At 37.7% G+C, this 20,910-nt stretch overlaps 2 protein-coding genes across 2 annotated transcripts in view; both read left to right on the top strand.

The window, feature by feature from the left end:
* The first annotated feature begins 7,003 nt into the window (after positions 1 to 7,003).
* On the top strand, positions 7,004 to 18,862 carry hcn3 (hyperpolarization activated cyclic nucleotide-gated potassium channel 3). Its single transcript, XM_032535479.1, has 7 exons — positions 7,004 to 7,984; positions 13,163 to 13,592; positions 13,732 to 13,893; positions 14,599 to 14,817; positions 15,327 to 15,473; positions 16,557 to 16,797; positions 17,542 to 18,862. The coding sequence occupies exons 1-7, from the start codon at positions 7,521 to 7,523 to the stop codon at positions 17,844 to 17,846; spliced, it is 1,968 nt and encodes a 655-aa protein (XP_032391370.1). The 5' UTR covers positions 7,004 to 7,520; the 3' UTR covers positions 17,847 to 18,862.
* A 621-nt stretch (positions 18,863 to 19,483) lies between these two features.
* Positions 19,484 to 20,910, top strand: part of ndufv1 (NADH:ubiquinone oxidoreductase core subunit V1) — an 8,345-nt gene continuing 6,918 nt past the window's right edge. The window contains exon 1 of the mRNA XM_032535514.1: positions 19,484 to 19,560. The gene's annotated coding sequence lies outside the window, so the exon portion shown is untranslated. The remainder of the gene's footprint in view (positions 19,561 to 20,910) is intronic.

Genomic DNA, 20,910 nt, shown 5'->3' with positions numbered 1-20,910 from the left:
TGACACTGTGGCCGTTTGGTCACCACCTACAAGAATAATGGGTTGTTTGAAAAAATAATTATCAATGCTATCATACTTCCCAAGGACCAAGTAGCCATGCCATGCAGGGTAGTGTGTGGTGGTGTGTTGTTTCTTAATTGTACCGCTGCTATGTATTGTGTAAGGTAAAGAGATAAAGATTTTATCTGATTGTTTTATTTAATTTGCAGAAACACAATGTAAAAGGTAAAAGCGTCTTTGTTTGCACATGTATACATGCAGTATCAGTAACAGTTGTTATATTGTCACGCACAACACACAGATATGCCCATGTTTGTTTAATAAAAACAACCCTGCCTGACATCCTGTTTGTCAGATCACCCAATGCATTTTAAATGGTTTGTTTCACTTAACAAGTGCCAACATTTTCTCAATCCATGAAGGTACACTTAGTCTAATCATGGAAGCCCAGTTCCACCAGTTAAAGAAAGGAGTAAGTAAAACGTAGTCCTGTAATGAAAAAAAGATACTGTAAGTCAATGAGAAACCTTTTCAAACACACTGTTATTAATTTTGCAATACTTGGTCATTATTTTTAAGAGATTTCAAGACAGTTTCTCATTATGAAGACTTACAGAATATTTTTGGGGTGCTGCCATACATAATCCTTCAGTTTATATAAACATTTTAAAATCACCAAAATTGGAGACAGTGCAGTGCAAAGTCATATTGATACCAAAAACAGCAGTCTTCTGAAAAAGTCTTGCCTGAACTCAAGCACACACACAATTTCATAGTGTAGTTTACTTTACAATTGTGTCTTATATACATTTAGCATTTTTGATATACTGGAAAGAAAACTGTTTTTTTCCATGGCAGATGGTTTGACTTGCTGTGGTTGGAGAAGCACAGGTGTTACTGATGACGTTAATGAGGGTTCCCTACCGATGGTCATGAGCCGACTAATGACAGAGAGGTATCAGGGAGAGAGAGAATGAGAGACAGATAATGGGAATTAAAAAAAAAGTCTTTAAATGCATAATATGACATAACGATGACATATTGAAACTAGAAATACCACCTTGCTGTATGCCTCAGCCAACCTGTCAAGTCGTAGTTTACATCCATGACTGTCCAGACTCATTTAATATATGTGGTGAAGACTTTGATGGAATTATTCCAATTAAAGTTTTAAATGCTTCAAACACATTTTTAATCACACGGAAAATCTAAACAATCACCACTGTTTTAAGATTAGTGTCACCAATTCAGTATCCAACCAAATGTATCCCCTTCTGTTCCTGAGTTATGGCCAGAAAAGCGTTTTTGCAGAACACTATGTTGTGAAGTTGACCTTTCAACGTTTGGATATAAATTAATGGGTGAAAATAATGGTAATACAGGAAATATTGGGTAAATACATACAGTTACTGTAAAGTAGGGAATAGGTTACAGGGTTACAGTAGCATTAGTGTTATATTCTGTATTCAATGGCTCAAATGGTAAGATGTAAAATATCAATGAAATGTGTGAACCCGCCCCAGATCTTACAAAGTTGTCCGGATTTTTTTTTTCAGGTTGTAGGCCTACATCATTTTTTTCACCAGGCACACAAGCAGCCATTAGCATGTTAAGAACTAAACTAAATGAGTAGGACAGAACATGGACACTCGGAGATCTTCAGTGCCATCCTTTCCCTGTGACATTATGTGTGAGTCATCATAATCTAAAGCATGAAGCCAGTCAGGCCGGTCAGACCTGAGATGTTGACAAAGCAAAGTATGAGGACAGGGTTATAGGCCCAGAGATACTGGAACAGGTCTAGTAGGCTAGAAAAATGTTTCCTCATTCAAGATCCTCCCCCACCCCCCAAAAAAAGGATAAGGCTGATGACATTTCTGCTTCACAAAAGTTCTCCAATATTAGTCTTTTCTTGTGAAATAGCTTAACATGGAGCTAGAACTGTTTCTTTATTACATGCGAGAAAATAAATGATCTTGAAAAAAAATGTTTGAGAGAAAAAAGTTATCACACTGATAGCAAAAAAGCATTTTATGAGAGAAAAAAATATTTGAGAGAAAAAGTTTTCATACCAACAGCAAAAAAAATCTCTCTCAAAATACTTTTTTAAACTCCCAAATGTATTTTTTGCTATCAGTGGGAAAAGAAATTCTCTCAAAAAAATGAGTTTATTTTCATTCATCAGGTTTTTTATTAATAAAACTGTTTTGTTCTGTATTGTTCTGTATTGTGTCTCTCAAAATGTAAAGTCTCTCTCAAAATACTTTTTTAAACTCTCATTAATATTTTTTGCTTTCAGTGTGAAACAAAATTCTCAAAAAAGGAAAAAAAAGCTCTCAAAGCGTTTTTTTTTCTCGTTCTCAAAACCTAAGTCTTTGCTCTCGATTACATTTTTTGCTCTCGTCTCAGGATTTTTCTCTCGATGTGAAACAGTGTCATGGACGGGGCCACGTTCCTATTGGCCAGTCGGGTGAGCACCGTCTTGTCTTGGGAGTCCATCTGAATCGTTACACTATCGTCACCATCATAGATCGGTAACTAGCAGCCAGCCCACTTCTAAATAAATAACTTTTAATTATCTTAACACTTTTTAACAGTCAAACTGAAACACTGGCGGTGAGCTCCAGGTCCTGCAGCCGCAGACGGACTGAGAAACACACACACACACACACACACACACACAGTGTTTGGGTTTGGTTTTTGAAGACGATGAGTTTATTCTTATTCTTTAGGGGTTTTTGTTGTTAGTAAAACTGTTTTAGTTCTGTATTGTACACTTATTTTGAAATCCCAGGATCACTGATTAGTTACAGGTGTGATCAATTGCTCCAATGAGCCATCAGCTTCTCTCCTGGGAAAGAAAAGACAGGTTCTCTCCCCATCACAGTATGTATATCATACATCTCTTTATTTATTGAGGGAAAACTACATCTTTGTACCTTTTTATTTATGCCACCAGCTACATGAAATGTTAAGAGTCACTGAACCTGTTTGCTGTGTGAACCTCAGAAAACCAGCCAGTGGGGAAAGAGGGAGGAAGCAGAAGTGTGAAAAGCATGAAGTGACACGGGCTGCATGTTACATGACACTTTGTGTCTTGGTGGTGTGTTTGGTGACTAGGGAGACAAAACTTGCAGCAAATTAGTTAACAGAAGAAGCAGTAAGTAAAGACTATATATGAGTGGATGGTAAGGAAGTCGGTCTTGTTATGATGATTTTAAGAAGAGCTTGCACACTTTATGCAAAACATGTCATCCCTGCTTCTGCATGTTCATTTATTTCCTTGTTTAAACTTTCTCTGTACAGCGAGCCAAACAGCATCAATGCGGGTTCAGTGGATGGTGACCATTTTATGCACCTTGTTGTCAATGGGACTGGTGTTGATTATTATAGGCCAACACCAAGTGACGATAATGCTGGACAAGGCAAATGGAAAACTGCCAAAGGAGTCACAGAAACTCGACGATAAACTTTCAGATTTAAGAAAGTTAAAAGCCACGGTGGAAAAGCTGCTGTCCGCCGAGAACAAAGCGGTGAAGAACCTGGAGGAAGCAATACCCAAACTCATTCCAGAGATCGAGAAAACGAGAATAGAAAATGACGCCTGTCAGGCAGAAAAGGTAATATTTTTGTTTTTGCTACACCCTCTGCCTTTCTGCTCCTCATGTGATATTGACTAATGGATTTGACACAGGGGCCTTATTTTTATTTATTTTTTTACAAAACATGTAGCCCACTTCTATTTTTTTGATGCTTTTAAGTAAACCTTGCAGATAATACTTAAGTTCTTGTTATGGAGTATTATTATATTGTTGTATTGATTTCTTTTACTGTCTCCACTACTGTAGAAAACAAAAAGTGATGAGCTGGCTGCCGTGGAGAAGGAACACACAGAGACTCTCGGTATGAGGCACAACCATCTCAGATAATTTATGCTTAGCTGCTGGTGCCACCATGTGGTGGAATACAAGAATTATTGTTTTAATTGTTTTCTTCTTTTTTTTTCACTAAGCAAATTTAAAACAAGAGTCTGACGCCTGGAACCAAGAGATAAATAATCTGAAACCACAAGTGATGGGTTACAGAGAAATTTGTAATCATGTGAAGAAGGGCACACTCGCTGAGTAAGTCACAAGTATCAAACGTTTTGTAGAAATGGAGCATAAAAAATGGAATAATAATCATATGATTGTGTCTTTTTAGGAAATTATGTAGCACCAGCTAACTCCTCACCTGAAGATAAAGGAGTAACATCTCAGCTCTCCACAATGCTAGTACTAACATTTGTTCCAAGTGTCTTATATTGGTGTAGATTTTTTTTTTTTTTTACATATGTCATTACTGTTACTGATGTACAAAATTAACTTCTTTTTTTTTTTTGAGCTAAAAATGTACTGTGAAAATTGTAATAAAGTCAGAATATTTTTATTGAAACGTTTGAGGTATTATTTGTATTTATTATAAGGTTCCTTATTTGCTGACGCCTAGATGACCAGCTAGTCTTCCTGGGGTCCAAAACAATATTTAATCAGACAATATTAAAACATTTCATGATTTTTATTTTTTTATATATATATATATATATATATATATATATATATATACACACAAAGAAGAAAATGAATAATATTCTGCTTGCAGAACTAAATAACAAAAGACTCCAAAGACAATTAAATGAAATAAAACTAAACCAAACTAGAAAGATATGTTGTAAACTAAATGATTTATTACAGAAAGTATTATACATGGCTGACATTAAGGCAGCTTACATGAAGAAAATATATGTAAGCTGGTGATGCTTTTCTCAGGGGTAAGGGATATGCAAGTATGCAATACATTTTTAATAGTTTAAAAAAGCCATGACTGACCAAAGAAAATTGTGCAATTGCGTTGTTGGTTTACTTGTGACATTTCATAGAGGCAGTTTTAGTACACATGAATACACAAATGGGTATACAAGAATTACTGTTTAGGTTTATGAATAAATATACATATTGTCATTTGCTAAATCTCTCTAAAATTAAACTCCGCACAAAAAATAAACTTTTTCAGGACACTATTTTTTTAAGATAATTTTGTAAAAATACGAATAACTTTACAGATCTTTACTTTAAATGGTTTAAACAATGTTTTCCATGCTTGTTCAATGAACCATGAACAATTGATGACCATGCACCTTTGAAACGGTCAATAAAACAATAACAGCTTAGCCGTAGGCAATAGAAAATTAGGAAAGTAAAGGGTTCTTTCTACTGACTCTGAAAAACACCAAGGAAAGATGCCCAGGGTTCCTGCTAATCTATGTCAACATGGCTTAGGCATGGTGCAAGAAGGCATGAGGACTGCAGACATGGCCAGGGAAACAAATTGCAATGTCCGTACTGTGAGACACCACTACAGGGAGACAGGAAGGACAGGCTAAGCTAAGTGGCTGCTGTTGTAGTTTCATATTTCCAATCGGAAATGAGATTAGCATCATTTTTTTCATTTAACTCTCAGCAAGAAAGTGAACAAGTGTATTTTCCCAAATATATTTGTTAATATTAGGCACATGTGATTGAGTATTTTTAGATCTGTGTTTGAAACCGTTTCATGTGGACATAGTCTTCAGTACAATCAGTCTGATAGGAAACATAGCATGTGCTATGTTACTCTCATAATAATCCACATATTGGAATTTTAAATACATCTTGATTTCACTCATCCTCAGTGTTTTAATGCTTCCACTTTATATGTTCTAAAGAGCTCTATACCTAACCTAAACATGTTTAGTCCATATTTTAAATGAACTTTTTACTGATGGACTTTGTCCATGATATCCGAAAAACCTCCAGGAGTGACCCAGGAATTGTGATTGTGACTTCTCAAGTGTGCCTGTTACAGTGTCTAAGCCACAGGTGTAGTGAACATTACACCTGCCACTTCAGACAGCATGGACCAACAATGGGGAAATGCGATCTACAAAGGGTCCAAACAGCCTAATGGAGACTGACTTCACAGACAGGAAGACACCAGGAGAGAGCCAATGTTGTGGGCATCATGTCCAAGCTTGTTTGTATGATTGAATATCTGAATACACAGATGTAATTAAACTTAACTTTAACGTGCTGGTAGGCAAATTGTGTCATCTTTGGACAGAGCCAGCTGTTTCCCCCTATTACCACTCTTTCTGCTAAGCTAAGCTAACCAGCTGTAGCTTCATATTTAGTGGACAGACATGAGAGTATAGTATTATCTTGTCATTTAACCCTTGGAAAAGCAAATATTGAACTCTTCCTTTAAGGAAATTATTCATGGTTTCATTTATGGGGTCTATTCTAGCCTATAAATAAAGGGGTTTAAATGCCTCTTGTAAATGGTTTTTGTGGCTATTAATAAGTTACAACTGAAACCTCTGATACTAGCCTGCCTTAAAATGTGACAATTGAAAGTAGGCTAGTCAATATTTTTGTACAGTAATTACATTTTTCCCCCCCTTTAAAACCACGAGTCTCTTAAATTCAAAAACAAGGATTAAAGTAAGGCAGTTTGTAGGCTATGCTATGTTAGTGTATTCTGTCAAAAAGTGAGGTGTCTGTTTGATGTAGAAAAATGTTTCCTGATGACCAGTCTTACTTAAAAAAAGAATAAAGTTAGCGCTTTCAGTGGGATGAAGGAATTGTAGTTTCCCCTCTAAAACCTCGTGGACAGGTGTTGTGCCGAGTTTTGCATCCCTGCCGAATAATGCATGTAGGCCCACCTTGCGATTAAAACATTGATGAATCTAAACGTTCAAAAATGACAGACTTTAGATAATTTATTATCATTGATAAACCTGGCAAAGGGATAGGGTTAAGCAGTACTTTACCGTTTGGTATCATTAGTCTACCTGTAGCCTAACGCATTGTAGCCTATTGTGTTTGCAGCTGACCTGGAGGCTTCCCCTCCTGGCTACGCAACAAGACCTGAAGGGACTCGTCCCCATAGACAGCTAAAGAAAGCCCTTCCCCCTCAGGGAGGAGGAGGTGAGTGGACGCAGTTATCCCAACAAGCCGATTATTGAAGGCTACTGAGCCCTTTCTGTCAATTTGCGTTTGTCCTCTCACGGTCAAACACTGGCGGACACAATACATCTGGTGCTGAAGTTTGTCTTTGTGCTGGGCGGAGACCTCGTTCATCACAGTTAAGTAGGCTACTAGTCTATTACTTTTTTTAATGGACGCTACTAGGTATTTTTATGCATTTATATTGATAGAACTCGTGTGTGGAAAGCTATTTTGTATATAAAAATATTTTCAGACATACAATGTGTATTTGGTAGCCTGCGCTAGAGAGCTTAAAGTAACTTCCTGGAAGCTGTATGGTTATTATTTTTACATCCTCCTTAAAAGAAGTTCACACTTAAAGAATTCATCAAATGAAAATGGTAGCTGCAGTGAACTTTAAGAACTATTAGAAAGTGAACTTTACAGGCAACAAGCCAAATCACAGGGACGGCAGTGCCATTTTGCTTTGAGCAGTTTGAAGCGCATGGTATAAAAATGAACAGCCTGTCCAGGAGTACAGATGACCACAGAGACATCGGCCAGAGCCCAGCTCACAAACCGGAAACATCCAGGTTCCGTAGCTGGAGTAGCTGTCGCTTTTCGAGATGGAGAAGTGGTTCCCAGAGAACCAGTCCCCCTGGTACCCCCTCCCCAAAGGTAGAGAAGAAGGCTGATGTGAGCAAGACGCTCTTCTCCTTGGTTCAGACTCACAATGACGACTACACAGCGGATCCAGATGACCTGCTGGACACCAACAAGGGGGGTGAAGAATGCAGCAATGACACAGGGTCCTCACAGGACCAGTCCACCTACTTCCAGAAGCAGTTTGGGTCCATGCTTCAGCCCGGGGTCAACAAGTTCTCCTTGCGCATGTTTGGCAGCCATAAGGGTGTTGCTGCGGAGCAGGCCCGGGTCAAGAGCTTTGGGGTGTGGATCATCCACCCGTACAGTGATTTCAGGTAATGATTACTTTATTTTCAGAATACCCTAACCTCAGTTTTCTCTTTTTTTCTGTGCTGTATGTGGGATAATGTACCTGTATATCTGCAGAAAATTGATAGAAAATGCACAAATGGTAAAAACACAAGTCTGTAACTGTTTGCCAACTCAAGATTACCCTATTTGTCATTAATCTTTTATAAACTTCCCTTGAACGGATCCAGTTTACATCCAACCAAACAGCCTGAGACGGTGCTCAGATCCAATTTTGGACAGAGGACAGACAGGGCAGCCATCTGATGTCGTGGTCTCTTGCACTTGATAAGGTGCCGAAGGGATTTGATTAGTGATACAGTTTATAGGACAATATCATCTGGATTAAAGACGCCACTGGTAATTCCCTTTCTCCCTGTTTATGAGGAGGGAGAACTACATTTATTGATCCTGCTAATTTAAGTAATCCAATGTTTTCCATTTCAAAACCATCCAATAATAATAATAGCAGTGATTCCACAAGCGATCCGTCTCTGTGGTCACTATAACAGCCGTCATCAAATTTAAACAATTTTTTAACATCCGGCCTATGCCAGACAGAGAGGATAAACCCGTGCAGAGGGATTATTGCCCATAAGAATCCCTATAATTCCAATCTTGCTCCATTATGCAATAATACACAGACAGCTGAGGGGGGGATTACCGAAGGCCTGCTCTCCTTAGACCTTATGGTCCAACTTCCCCTTTAAAATGATTGAGTTGCAGTAGCACATTTTTTGTTGCTTTCCACTTTAGTGTTCAAGGTCCATATATATATATATATATATATATATATATATATATATATATATATATATATCAGAGGAGGCTGGTCCATAGAGAAAGAAGAAGTTGCTCCTCTTCTATTTTTGAGAGGAAAAAGGGATATCAGAATACATTTAAAAAACAGAAATTGGTTGATATAAACATAAAATTTCTGTTTAAATTGTGAAATACATTTTCTTTCTTCTTTGACAAACCATTATTGAGGTTCTGGTTAAAATGCCTCAACAGCAACACCTGCAGATGAGAGGGGAAAGGGCAGTAAGGGCCAGAGGAGGCAGGGGAGGAAGAAGTCTGCTGTCCTCCTCTGGTTGCAGTGCGGGATCTCCTTTATCAACTTAATGTACTTCATTTTTTTTCATGCTCATCTGTTATTAGCCAAAACACTTACTTTGATGGGCCAAGGGAGGACTCCTCCCTAACCAATCAACAACCAGGATACAAGATTGACATTGCGTTGGTCCAATGATAATTTTGGAGTGTGAGTAACGTTAAAATTAACTTTTTGTTTGTTTTTACAGTCTGGAAGTTAAGTGATTGAGATTCAAACAGTAAAATATTAGAAAATAAATTATAACGTGCAAATAAAACCTAGCCTACTTTTAAACACATCACTGAAAACACATTTATTTAGTAATTTTCAACAGAGGCCAAATTTAAATTTTTCAGATTTCAGTTTCCCTTTTTTATTCAGCGAGCAGTAGCTAGCTAACGTAACTCGCGTAAGCAAATGCATCAGTTAGCTTGTTGTAGCAGTCCTCAACCATCCTGTTAAGCTTAAATATACCTTTCATGGCATGAATGGATTTGGATTGTGGGACGCAGCGGATTGACAGCTCCAATCTTCTGCCGCTGCCGTTGTTCGGTAACGTTAGTCCGGGATGGAGCCAGGCGCTTAGGAGGAGTAGCCTTGTCTTTATACTTGACGTTCCATTTCCGGGATTGCTCCGGTGCCACAGGAAATTCGTCCGGATGCATGTATTTTCCGTTTCCTTAGATTTTCTTTGTGTTGGAATTTTAAACTCCGGTGGATTTATGAGGACTATTGTTGACTGTTCGTCAGATCTCTGCGGGGTAAATTGAGACAGCTAGCTGGACTATCTGACCAATCTGAGTTTTCTCTCGCACAACTATTTTACGGTGGCTCTGTACGGAGCTTAGCACCGCCCAAGACAATTGTGATTGGTTTAAAGAAATGCCATTAAACCAGAACACATTTTCCTCCCATCCCCGAATGCTATGTGCCATAGCCAGACTCTCCTCAAGCGTGCTTTGGAGGAGCTAATTCATTATATGTGAAAACCTACTTTGCAATAAACCAAATTCTTATTGTAATTGGTTCATTGTTTAATTTTCAGTTGAATACTAGAAGGGAGAGATAAGTAGCCAACTTAAATAAAACAGCTAATCACTAAAAGTTAGAGGTGGATGATAGTGACAGGAAGTGAGGAGAGAGAGGGAAAAATACATACAACAAAGGTCCTTCACTGGAATCCAAAAAGTAGCATTGCAAGCGACCTAAATAAAAACATTAACACACTTGTGTAGCTGTGTTATAGCGAGAGATCCCCAAAATGTCTAGCATTCCATGTAAAACATGAATGTCTGTACCATATTTAATGTCATTAGCCAAAGATTCCATAATAAAGTTTCCGCATATTGTAATTCAAGTGATCAGAGAGAAAACTAGACTTCTGCATCTTCTGGCTCTGTTTTCAGACTTTGGCCATTCACAGGTCATCTAAGTGTGATAGGGTGTTCCTGTTCCTATTGGTTGTTCTACAAGTGCAGATGCACATGCATGTCCCTTCAGATGGTGAAAGCCTGATTCCGGGGGGGGGGATCCTGATATTCCAGCACTGGCAAAGCTGTCCACATTGCAAAGCACCCAAATAAAGGAAGACAGGCTTATCAGAAAGAGTGTCTTAAAGAGAATCTGACAATAAACGCAATAAAACATGTCAATATCGGCAAAACCGAAGAAAGAAAATGCCTTATGCTAACCATAGTCGAGGGCTCATGGCTGTGGCTAATTTAAGTTCATGTTTATGTAGCTATTTAGAGCCTAAAATTACAGTATGTCATCCCCTTACAGGCCCACAAGTTTGCAAAGAAAACAGGACGGTAATTCTCATAGAATTGCCACTGTATATCAGCATCGGTACCACATTCATGATTGGAAAGATTGAAATGAATGACTTGTACACATACAGGTTACTGCATAAAGCGCGTATATATGCCTGTGCTTGTCTGGTGGGAGGGTCTATTTTCAAACTCTGACATTTGTTTGGCCATTTATAAAAACTGCATACCCCAGCTTTGATGGCAATTCATCCAATAGTTGTTAAGGCATTTCACTCAAAACCATAAATAGTTACCTTAAAAATAAGAGAACAAAGTCAAACAGATTCATCCTCTGAGGAACATGAATGTCTGGCTAAATTTGCATGGCAATCCATATTATAACTGTTGAGATTTTTTTGTCTAGACTGTCACTGTCACCCCTACAGCCTGCAGCCATGCCAGAAAAAGGGTTTCATTCATATTAACAGCAAATATGTCACCTATTTATAACGTTTGTTGCTTTGAGAAGATGCAAACTACACTTACTTTATAAACAGATTCAATCCTGGATTTAGATTCAACATAAAATGCTATAAAACCACACTCGTGTTCCTCTCTCGCTGTTATTAATAGTCAAAAGGTTTTCATACAGCAGAATTAACTCTGCTTCTCACTCACACTTAAGCACATGCAGCCATTAACTTAGCCATTAACTTGGTTGTTAACAGCCATAATTCTCTTCGATGGAGTTATTAGCAAGGAGCAACCGCTAATCTCTTGAAACACGAGAGGAGATAAGTAGTAATGTAAACCAGCGTGTAGACACAGGTGACATTGACGCAAGAGATTGTTGAGAAGGATAAACGTGAATGAGAATGATGAAACTAATCTATCAGTTCCTGTATCGATGCTTTGACTGGTTAAAAAAGACGGTCGTTTTCTCACAGGGTTCATATTGCGATCTCTGACAAGTGACGGTAATCAAAAATAGTCTGGTTCCTATTCTGTTACTGTGATAGACACAGAAAATGATTGACACTTCATGGAAGCAATCTGTAAGGAAACCCAAACCGTGTACTTGTTGTGTATAATGAGACACTGGAGACTTGAATGACATCACAGACATCTAGGCATCAACCCCCCTAAAAACAGCATACTGCGTATAGCTATTTCCAGTGGCAGTGACATTTGTCTTTTCTTCATTGTCTTCATATCAAGCCTTATATTGAGCCAGACACCATACATTTATGATGAGAGAAGGTACCTCCTGTGACAGGAGAGGAGCTTGTTATGAGTGAGAGTAAGGGTCACTCAGAAATGGTTAATTCCCTGGATGGGACACTGTCCTCCTGATTGGATGACTTCACTTACACAAACAAAACAAAAACAGCAGCTTCACCTTGAGTTTAAGAGTGAATAGTTGTGTAGGAATCATAATGAAAGTGAAAAGAAGAACTTCAAAAACTCAAGCAGTAAACAATAATAATGAAGATAAATAAATACAGGGGTCAGTGATATAAGCAAGGGCTATCACCTCCTTTTAGCTGAGTTGAGTGCCTGCATAGAACAAGGAATTTAAAAATCTAACACTTTGTAAGATAGAAAATAGTTGTATATTCCAAGTATTTATGACATTGAAATTCTGCAACTTTCAGTGTCAGACTTTCTCCTTGAATTGTTTATCATCTAGGGAAATATTGTCGAGAACAATGCTCTGTTTTTCAGGAGCTCACACCTGGAATGTATGTAATTGACCTTTCTGTATGTCACTGGTGTGTCTCTATCTAGTGAATACTGTATGATATATAAACATACTGGAGCAGCTGCAGCAAAACAAAAGCTCTCTGGGTGACACCAATATACTCCATAACAAATAATTTGTTCATTATGTGAACAGATTTTCACCAGAAGCCTTATGCTTCCTGCAAGGATAACTTGCATTTAACCTCTGCAATGCTGTTAATGCCTCTAATTCTATGCAACAGTTAATTTCTGTTAGCCTGAAAAAGACAGACTTGGATAAAAATATAAATATTTGTTTCTTTTTTTATTAATTTCCCTCAGATTTTCTTTAAATACAAAGGACAATTTAATCTCAGTGTATGATTAAGTTGAATTGAAATCTTTAGAGTCTTCAGAGTGTGTTTACTCTGGCAAATAATGGATCAGTGAGCACTGGAAACCTCATCTTTGGACACTGGTTGTGTATGGATCTCTGTATAGCAGTAGGGGAAAAAACGATAACAGCTTTTTGTTGTACAGAAAATTTTCACAGCTTTACATTTGCACAACTTCAACCTTCTACCACTCCTGTCCAGGTTTTCCTGGGACATTGTCATGCTCCTGTTGATGATGAGCAATCTGGTCATTTTGCCCTGGGGAATCACCTTCTTTGAAGACCAGAATACCCTGCCTTGGATCACCTTCAACGTCCTGTCCGACACTCTCTTCCTCATGGACTTGGTTTTCAATTTCCGAACGGGCATCCCGGGAGAAGACAGCCACATCACCCTGGACCCCAAAGAGATCCGCATGCAGTACCTCCGCACCTGGTTCCTGGTGGACTTCATCTCTTCCATCCCTGTTGACTACATCTTCCTCATCGTTGATCTGGAGTCCCTGCAGGAGTCGTCTGACGTGTACCGCACCGCCCGCGCCCTCCGCATCGTGCGCTTCACCAAGATCCTCAGTCTGCTGCGTCTTCTCCGACTGTCTCGCCTCATCCGCTACATTCACCAGTGGGAGGAGGTAAAAGAAGGATAAGAGACAAAGCTCATAATGATATATAGAACAGTGCACATCAGGCACAACAGAAATTCACCATGTTCCAGTTTAATGTTTTCTGTTTATGTTTGTTTTTTTCTGCATATAACTTTGTCTCTCTCAGATTTTCCATATGACTTATGATCTGGCCAGCGCTGCAGTGCGCATAGTCAACTTGATTGGTATGATGCTGCTGTTGTGCCACTGGGATGGCTGCCTGACCTTCATGGTGCCTATGCTGCAAGACTTCCCCCCAGACTGCTGGGTATCCAAAAATAACATGGTGGTGAGTACATTCCTTAATACATACTCACATGCATGTTTCATAATATAATTAAACCTGGAAAATCTGGAACAATATATTTCCTAATTATGGGGAAAATAGTTTAAAAAATAGTTTCATTTATACCCAGTTAATACTCATTCATTATTTCATCATTTGATAATCAGAGCCAAATCTGGATGGCTTGTTGAATCCCATGTTTTTTTTATCTAGGCAGCCCACAAAAAACTGACTGGGTTGTCTTATTTCACAGTTTGTGGGTTGGAAGGGCACTCCAGACACTCAAATGTATTTGCACAAACACTGACTGAAAGTGAGTTTTTCATGATATGTCTCCTTTAAAGAAATTGTTTAAAATTCTGTGAAATATGCCTCTCAGCTTTCTTGCCGAGACTCAAAGTAAAAGAATGATACTACTACTACTGTTATGTCTAGTGGTATCAATCCTCTCATCTAACTCTTGAAAACAAAGTGAATAAGCATATTTCCAAACAAGTTAAACTGTTTCTTTAATTGCAAGTGCACCAGTTAAAAACTGAATTTATTTTCCTCATGGTTAATACTAAATGACTTTACTTCCAGGAAACCTTTAGGTGAAATGCATTCATTTGGCCTCTTGTAGCCAATTTAATTATGGTCATACATTTTTTTTATGACAATACTGCTTAGTTCTCTTCCTTTCTGTTATTTACCTCTTTTTTTATACAGAATTCAACATGGCACCTTCAGTACTCCTATGCCCTGTTTATGGCCATGAGTCACATGCTGTGTATAGGATACGGAGCCCACCCTCCAGAAGGCATGACTGACGTCTGGCTCACCATGATCAGTATGGTCGTGGGGGCCACCTGCTACGCCATGTTCCTTGGTCATGCAACTACCCTTGTCCAGTCCTTGGATGCATCACATCGCCAGTATCAGGAGAAGGTAATTACATTGACTAGAAAAGATTAACAAACAAAGACCAGTCTAGTTGTTTTGTGCACAGTATGTCCCAGGAACTTCACGTGGACAAATTCTAGCTGTGAGGTGTAATATCACAGTCACGTTTAATATCATAGGCTTGGTTACTTGCTCGTACTTTATTCGTGGAAACTTTGCCAAATGCCGGGATAAATGTGTGTTATCTAATGGATTTTGTGGCCTTCCTGTGATCCTTTCCAGGGGATTTTCACAAGATAAAACAGCACAGGTTATAGACAAATGGTGGAACCTTTGTTTGGATCACTCTTTGCTAATGCCCATTACAAATGAGTTTGTAATCCACTTATAACTAGAACAAACCCTGCAAAACAAATAAATGCGTAATCATTGTGATTATGAATAATTCAGCAAACACATGGTAGAAAATGTGACATCTGACATCAGCTCTTTGGAAATTCAATTGTATCCTCATGAAGGTCAAATCTCCATGTGCTTTGTACAAATGTTTCCAGTATAAGCAAGTGGAGCAGTACATGTCATTCCATAAACTGCCGGCAGATGTAAGACAGAGGATCCATGATTATTACGAGCAGCGATTCCAAGGCAAGATGTTCGATGAGGACAGCATCCTGGGAGAGCTCAGCGATCCGCTGAAGGAGGTGTTTGATTCATTACACCTTTCATTTGATTTACTGTTTCTCTACTCTCTCTGTCTTTTAATGACACAAGCACACACAGATGTAACTTTAAGCCTGAAAGAGAAGTTTAAAATCAATACATTGATTATTATCCGATTGTTTTATAACAGACGTCTTTGAAATGTCCGAAATTTGTGAAAAAATGAGCATCCCAATTCCCCAGAGTCCAAACTCCAACGTTATTCAGTTTACAGTGATATAAAAGAAGCCAATCCTCACATTGAAGAACCTGGATTGTTTACCAAATTTTCACAATTTTGCTTCAAAATGGCTGACATGATTAATCGCTAATCTATCAATTAAATAATGAATCAACTAATTGTTTCAGCTCTAAATCAACAATGCAACTGATGATTATTATTTTCATTATCAATTAATATGTGAACTATTCTTCAATAGTTTTGTCTGTAAAATGGAAGAAATTTGACCAAAGGCCAGACAATTGGTAAATTAATTGATCATTAATAATAGTTTAGATAATTAAAAAATGATCTACAGCTATTTAGATACTTGATTAATTGTTTTATTCTTTTTTCTAACAAAAATGCTGCATATTTTTAGGTTTAAGCTTATCAAATATGAGGACTTGCTGCTTCTCTTTGTCCTATGTGACAGTAACCTGAATCTGTTGGTCATACAACAAGTTTAAAGACCAAACGATTACTCAAAAACATATTCCAATCATGAAAATAATTGTTACTTGCAGCCCTAGCCTTGTTTTCGCCCAACAAATCCCACATATTTAGTTTAGTCCTATAACATAAGAGAAGCAGCGTCTGAGAAGTTGGAACAAGATCATGTTTGACATTTTTACAATGGATTTTCAAAGTAGTCCATTCAATAGACTGACTAAACAGCAGCTTCTACTTTAGCTCTACAAAACCCGTCACACATCTATAAAACAACAAGTTCAATAATTATTTTATAAATTTCTAAATAAAATTAGCTCAGAATCAATCCTACAGAATGTAATAATAACACAGGAAGGTAAAAATGTCTCAGTACCACTTACCGTAATGTCCTCTCTGTCTCCCCACCATGCAGGAGATTGTCAGCTATAACTGTCGAGGGCTTGTAGCTAACATGCCACTGTTTGCCAACACCGACCCTCATTTTGTGACAGTGATCCTGACCAAGCTACGTTTCGAAGTCTTCCAACCTGCAGACTTGATTATACGAGAAGGAACGCTGGGTCGGAAAATGTATTTCATCCAGCACGGCACCGTCACTGTCATCCCACGTGGCAGTAAGGAGGTTACGCTCAGCGATGGAGCATATTTTGGGGGTAAATCACTTGTTAATCATTTAACCTTCCACTGTTTCCCATCAAATATGGTTGTTTCCTTTTTGTTGCGGTTTTCTGTCGCTGTTTAGGCTGCATCTTGTGATTATTTTCATTGTTATTGGGATTTTTTCATTATCCTACAATATTGGTTTGGTCTAGAAACGCTGAAAAAGTTGCTTGTTTCGTTCAACCAACAGTCACAAAGCCGAAGATATTAGGTTTACTTTCTTAGAAGACTGAATGGACTGAATGGACTGAATTATTTTGACATTTGCTTTCTAATAATATTTAGATTAGAAGATTGTTACCACTTTCATAATGTACTTTGGACTAACACCCAGCTTGGATACGGTATACTTTCCACCGCTGTTAAAATGTAACGCTATTTACATGTAGCAAGCCTAAACATTAATTCCCAACATGTTTATATCTGTCAGCTCAACGGACGGGAAACACGCTCAAGGACTATTTTCTGTGCCAAAATGTTTCGCAATGTTGGTGATTTAAAAAAATAAATAAAAAATACACTACTAAATGTCAGGTTAATGCGTGGTTACTCGCGTTACTGAGATTGTAATGGGTAGGCCTATAATATAACTGAAATTTGATTAGCAATGCGTTACAGCAAAAAAGAATACACTAAAGTAATTGCGTTACTTTCATAACTTGTTACTACAAAATACTGTTTACAACACATCAAACTATTGCTTTAAGGTTAAACTGACCCCCTCTTCTTTGGTTCAGAGATCTGCCTACTAACCCAAGGACGACGCACAGCCAGCGTGAGGGCTGACACCTACTGTCGCCTTTACTCTCTAAGTGTGGACAGTTTCAACACTGTCCTGGAGGAGCATCCTCTGATGAGGAGGGCATTTGAGTGTGTGGCCGTGGACCGACTAGGCCGGTTGACTCGCAGACCCAGTTCTATTCCTTCCACGGATGAGAAACTTCCTCAACAGCTACAGAGAGAGACCCCTGTCAGTAATGTGGAGGATATTTGTCAAACTTTGACTGAACTTGACCACATAAAAAAGAAACCTTCAATGTAAATTTGACGGATCACTGCTTACTCTAGTGCTCAGTGATGAACAATTTGATGGAGATCCTCTGTTGTATTTATTATCACATTATTGCTGCACTTGCTTGAACATGTTGCACCTTCTGTTGATTTTATTTTGTAACTTGTACACTTTGCATTTATAAGTTACAAATCAATGAGAAAATAATCACTATTTTCTTGTTTCTTCAATAACTTAGATTTCTTTTTTTTTTACACAAAGACCAACTATAGCTTTTCCACATGTAAATACTGCTTTAAGAATATGTTTTCAGTTTCCTGTCTGCTTTCAGACAGTGCAGTTTTAGTCTCCATTACATCATTCATTTAAGCACGGGAGCACCAGCTGGATGTAGCGCTGAGTCTAATGATCCCTCAGGTCCGTAGGTTGCATCAAGTCACAGTTTAATACCAATGTTCACTGACGATAAGCTGCTGTGATGTAACTCTAACTGTACAGAGACAGATTGCACACAGTTATACATCCTTGTTTAAATTGCCCCATTTAATGGTACTCATATAGAAGGAAGCTTCCTTTGAATCGCTACAATTCAATATGCAGTATTATAAACTGTGATTTGTTTCCGCACACAGACCCAATTTACTCACTTTCCTTAACACCTTTATTGTTTTTTTAATTCTCTGCTGGCATATGTTCATGTATTCAGTAGGTTCAATTGCAGATGATAATGATGAAGTCTGTCATTTATTTAATGTTAATGCAAAAAAAAAATAAATATATAATATATACAATACTAGATAATATATATATATTATTATTATATCGACAAAACAAACATATCTTGTGCTACTATTACTGTATTGATTCATACAATGTATTTGTGTTGGTAAATTGAATGCGAAAGGGAAAAAATGTTTTGGGAATTTTACATATTTTTTTCAATTTTAACCACAATGTTTAGTCTATCCATTTATTATTAAAACTTTCTGCTGAATGACCTCATACTGACGATGTCATCTAAAAATGTTACCCTTTAAACATGTATAGTTATTTATAATAGTCTTTATTAATCCCGAAAGGGAAATTATAATTTACACTCGTTATTACACACAGGCCTGAATTCACACACACATGCTCAATACCAATACATGCACCAATGGAGAGATGTCAGAGTGAGGGAGGGTACCGCTATGTATATATATAAAAGGTTTTGCCAAAGCAATTTGTTTAAAGGTGTCATTTATAACTGCCTATGGTCAACACAAACAACACACCACACACACCCACACACACACACCCCACCACACACACACACACACACACCAAACACACACACACCCACACACACACTACTTATGAAAAACATAGTGCCAGTATTAAAATAAAAAGTCCTTACTGTGTAGAATGGCCTCTTTTGGTATACATTTATATATATACCATATTTATATGGTATATGGTATACATATACACCATATTTTACGATATAGGCCTACGGTAGTTACATTTTCAGCTGATCGTATATAAGTTATTTCTGCAAAATAGTAAAGTATAGCTTTCAAATGGAGTAAAAAGTATACACACGCACGCGCGCGCGCACGCACGCACGCACACACACACACACACACACACACACACACACACACACACACACACACCACACACACACAAGCACCACACACACACACAGCTTCCGGCCGTGTGTTGTACTTCCGTCGGTATTTCGTAAGCTCTGGACATAGAGAAGGTAAGGACTGATGGTTTGTTAACTTACATCAAAACCATTCACCATTTGGATGCTTTTAAGACAGCAGGTATTACAGCTGGTGTGAACGATTCCGTTCATATATTTTCAATGTGATATTTGTTTGCTACGTCGTGACTCCGCTGCTTCTACTCTGACATTACAAGGTTAACAGCTAGCTAACTTAGCTTAGCGCCAGGCTAGCAGATGCTAGACCTATGATCTTGGTGGTCAGTGCGTGCATTTACATCACTTTTAAGCGAAGAAAAAGTATATCCATAATAATTTAATTTCTTTACAAGTGTGTTGATCTGAAAAAGTACAGCTGAGGATGTAAAACATTGCTGGCGCCCTCCTTCACCTTTGTTAGTTTACGTAACTCTATACGTCTGTGACATAATAACACAACATAGCAAGTTACACAAGATCCCTGTCAAATATATTCCAGTGCCAAACAACATTTCATTCATATACCTATTTGTCGTCACCAAAACAATGAAAGTTAATCTAGTGTTAGATACTTTTATCTTGTTAAAATAAAATGCGACTGGTGTTGAAATAGAAACTGTGTCTGCTGTTACTCAACTGCTCTTGCGCTCTTAGATTCCTAATGGTTTGAATAATATGTTATGACAGTTATGACAAAAGGTTGTTAATACAGAAGGACTCCTGTAAAAAAATGAAATGTATTGTTGTTAGTTGATAGGGTCATTATAATATTATGTAACAGTAATCTGTCTAATTATGGAATATCACTGATTGAACTGATTTGTTGGTGCTCTGGTTGATGAGTCCACTGGACTATTTTCAGATAGCACTCTTCAGTTTTGTTTTTTATAATAGTGCTAATACCATCCCTGAGGACTATCCGTTCCTTATTTGAGAATTATATGTTTTTGTAGTAAACCCTTTTTTCATTTATTTAAAGGAGCCAAACTTCTCTGATGTTAAATGTTTTCTATGCACAAGCAGTACAATAACTGTGCATTAATAAAACTCTAGTCTTAAAGTAAAATGTTGACTTAAATCAGGAACTTGAAACAAAAACTCAGAATTAGCTAGGCAACAGACACTGATGGCATCAGTATTTTTTGTAAAACTGTGATTGTGTCCTATTTCTTTTTAAACCTTGTGTTGTCTATCTGTCAAAATTGAAAATCAACAATTTTGTTGATGCTTTTTATCATTGTTTTTAACTTTTTCTTACGTTTTTGTCTTTTTTTTCAACAAGTTTTGACGCTTTTTTCCCATGTTTGTCACTTTTTTTACGTTTTCAACACCACATAACACTATCTTATTAACTTTAGTTTATAGTTATGTTTGGAATTTATGGTCAATAAACCTCATTTATAG

The sequence above is a fragment of the Etheostoma spectabile genome, chromosome 14 (genome assembly GCF_008692095.1).
Source record: "Etheostoma spectabile isolate EspeVRDwgs_2016 chromosome 14, UIUC_Espe_1.0, whole genome shotgun sequence".
NCBI lineage: Eukaryota > Metazoa > Chordata > Actinopteri > Perciformes > Percidae > Etheostoma > Etheostoma spectabile.
The sequence above is the reverse complement of the archived record's forward strand: the minus strand, read 5'-3'. Positions and strand labels throughout refer to the sequence as shown.

Excerpts from the sequence above, each read along its gene's own strand:
- hcn3 (XM_032535479.1), top strand. The coding sequence starts at position 7,521 with ATGAACAGCCTGTCCAGGAGTACAGATGACCACAGAGACATCGGCCAG. Across the intron at positions 13,593-13,731 it reads ACATTCACCAGTGGGAGGAG|ATTTTCCATATGACTTATGA; the intron begins GTAAAAGAAGGA and ends TGTCTCTCTCAG. Across the intron at positions 15,474-16,556 it reads TCAGCGATCCGCTGAAGGAG|GAGATTGTCAGCTATAACTG; the intron begins GTGTTTGATTCA and ends CCCACCATGCAG.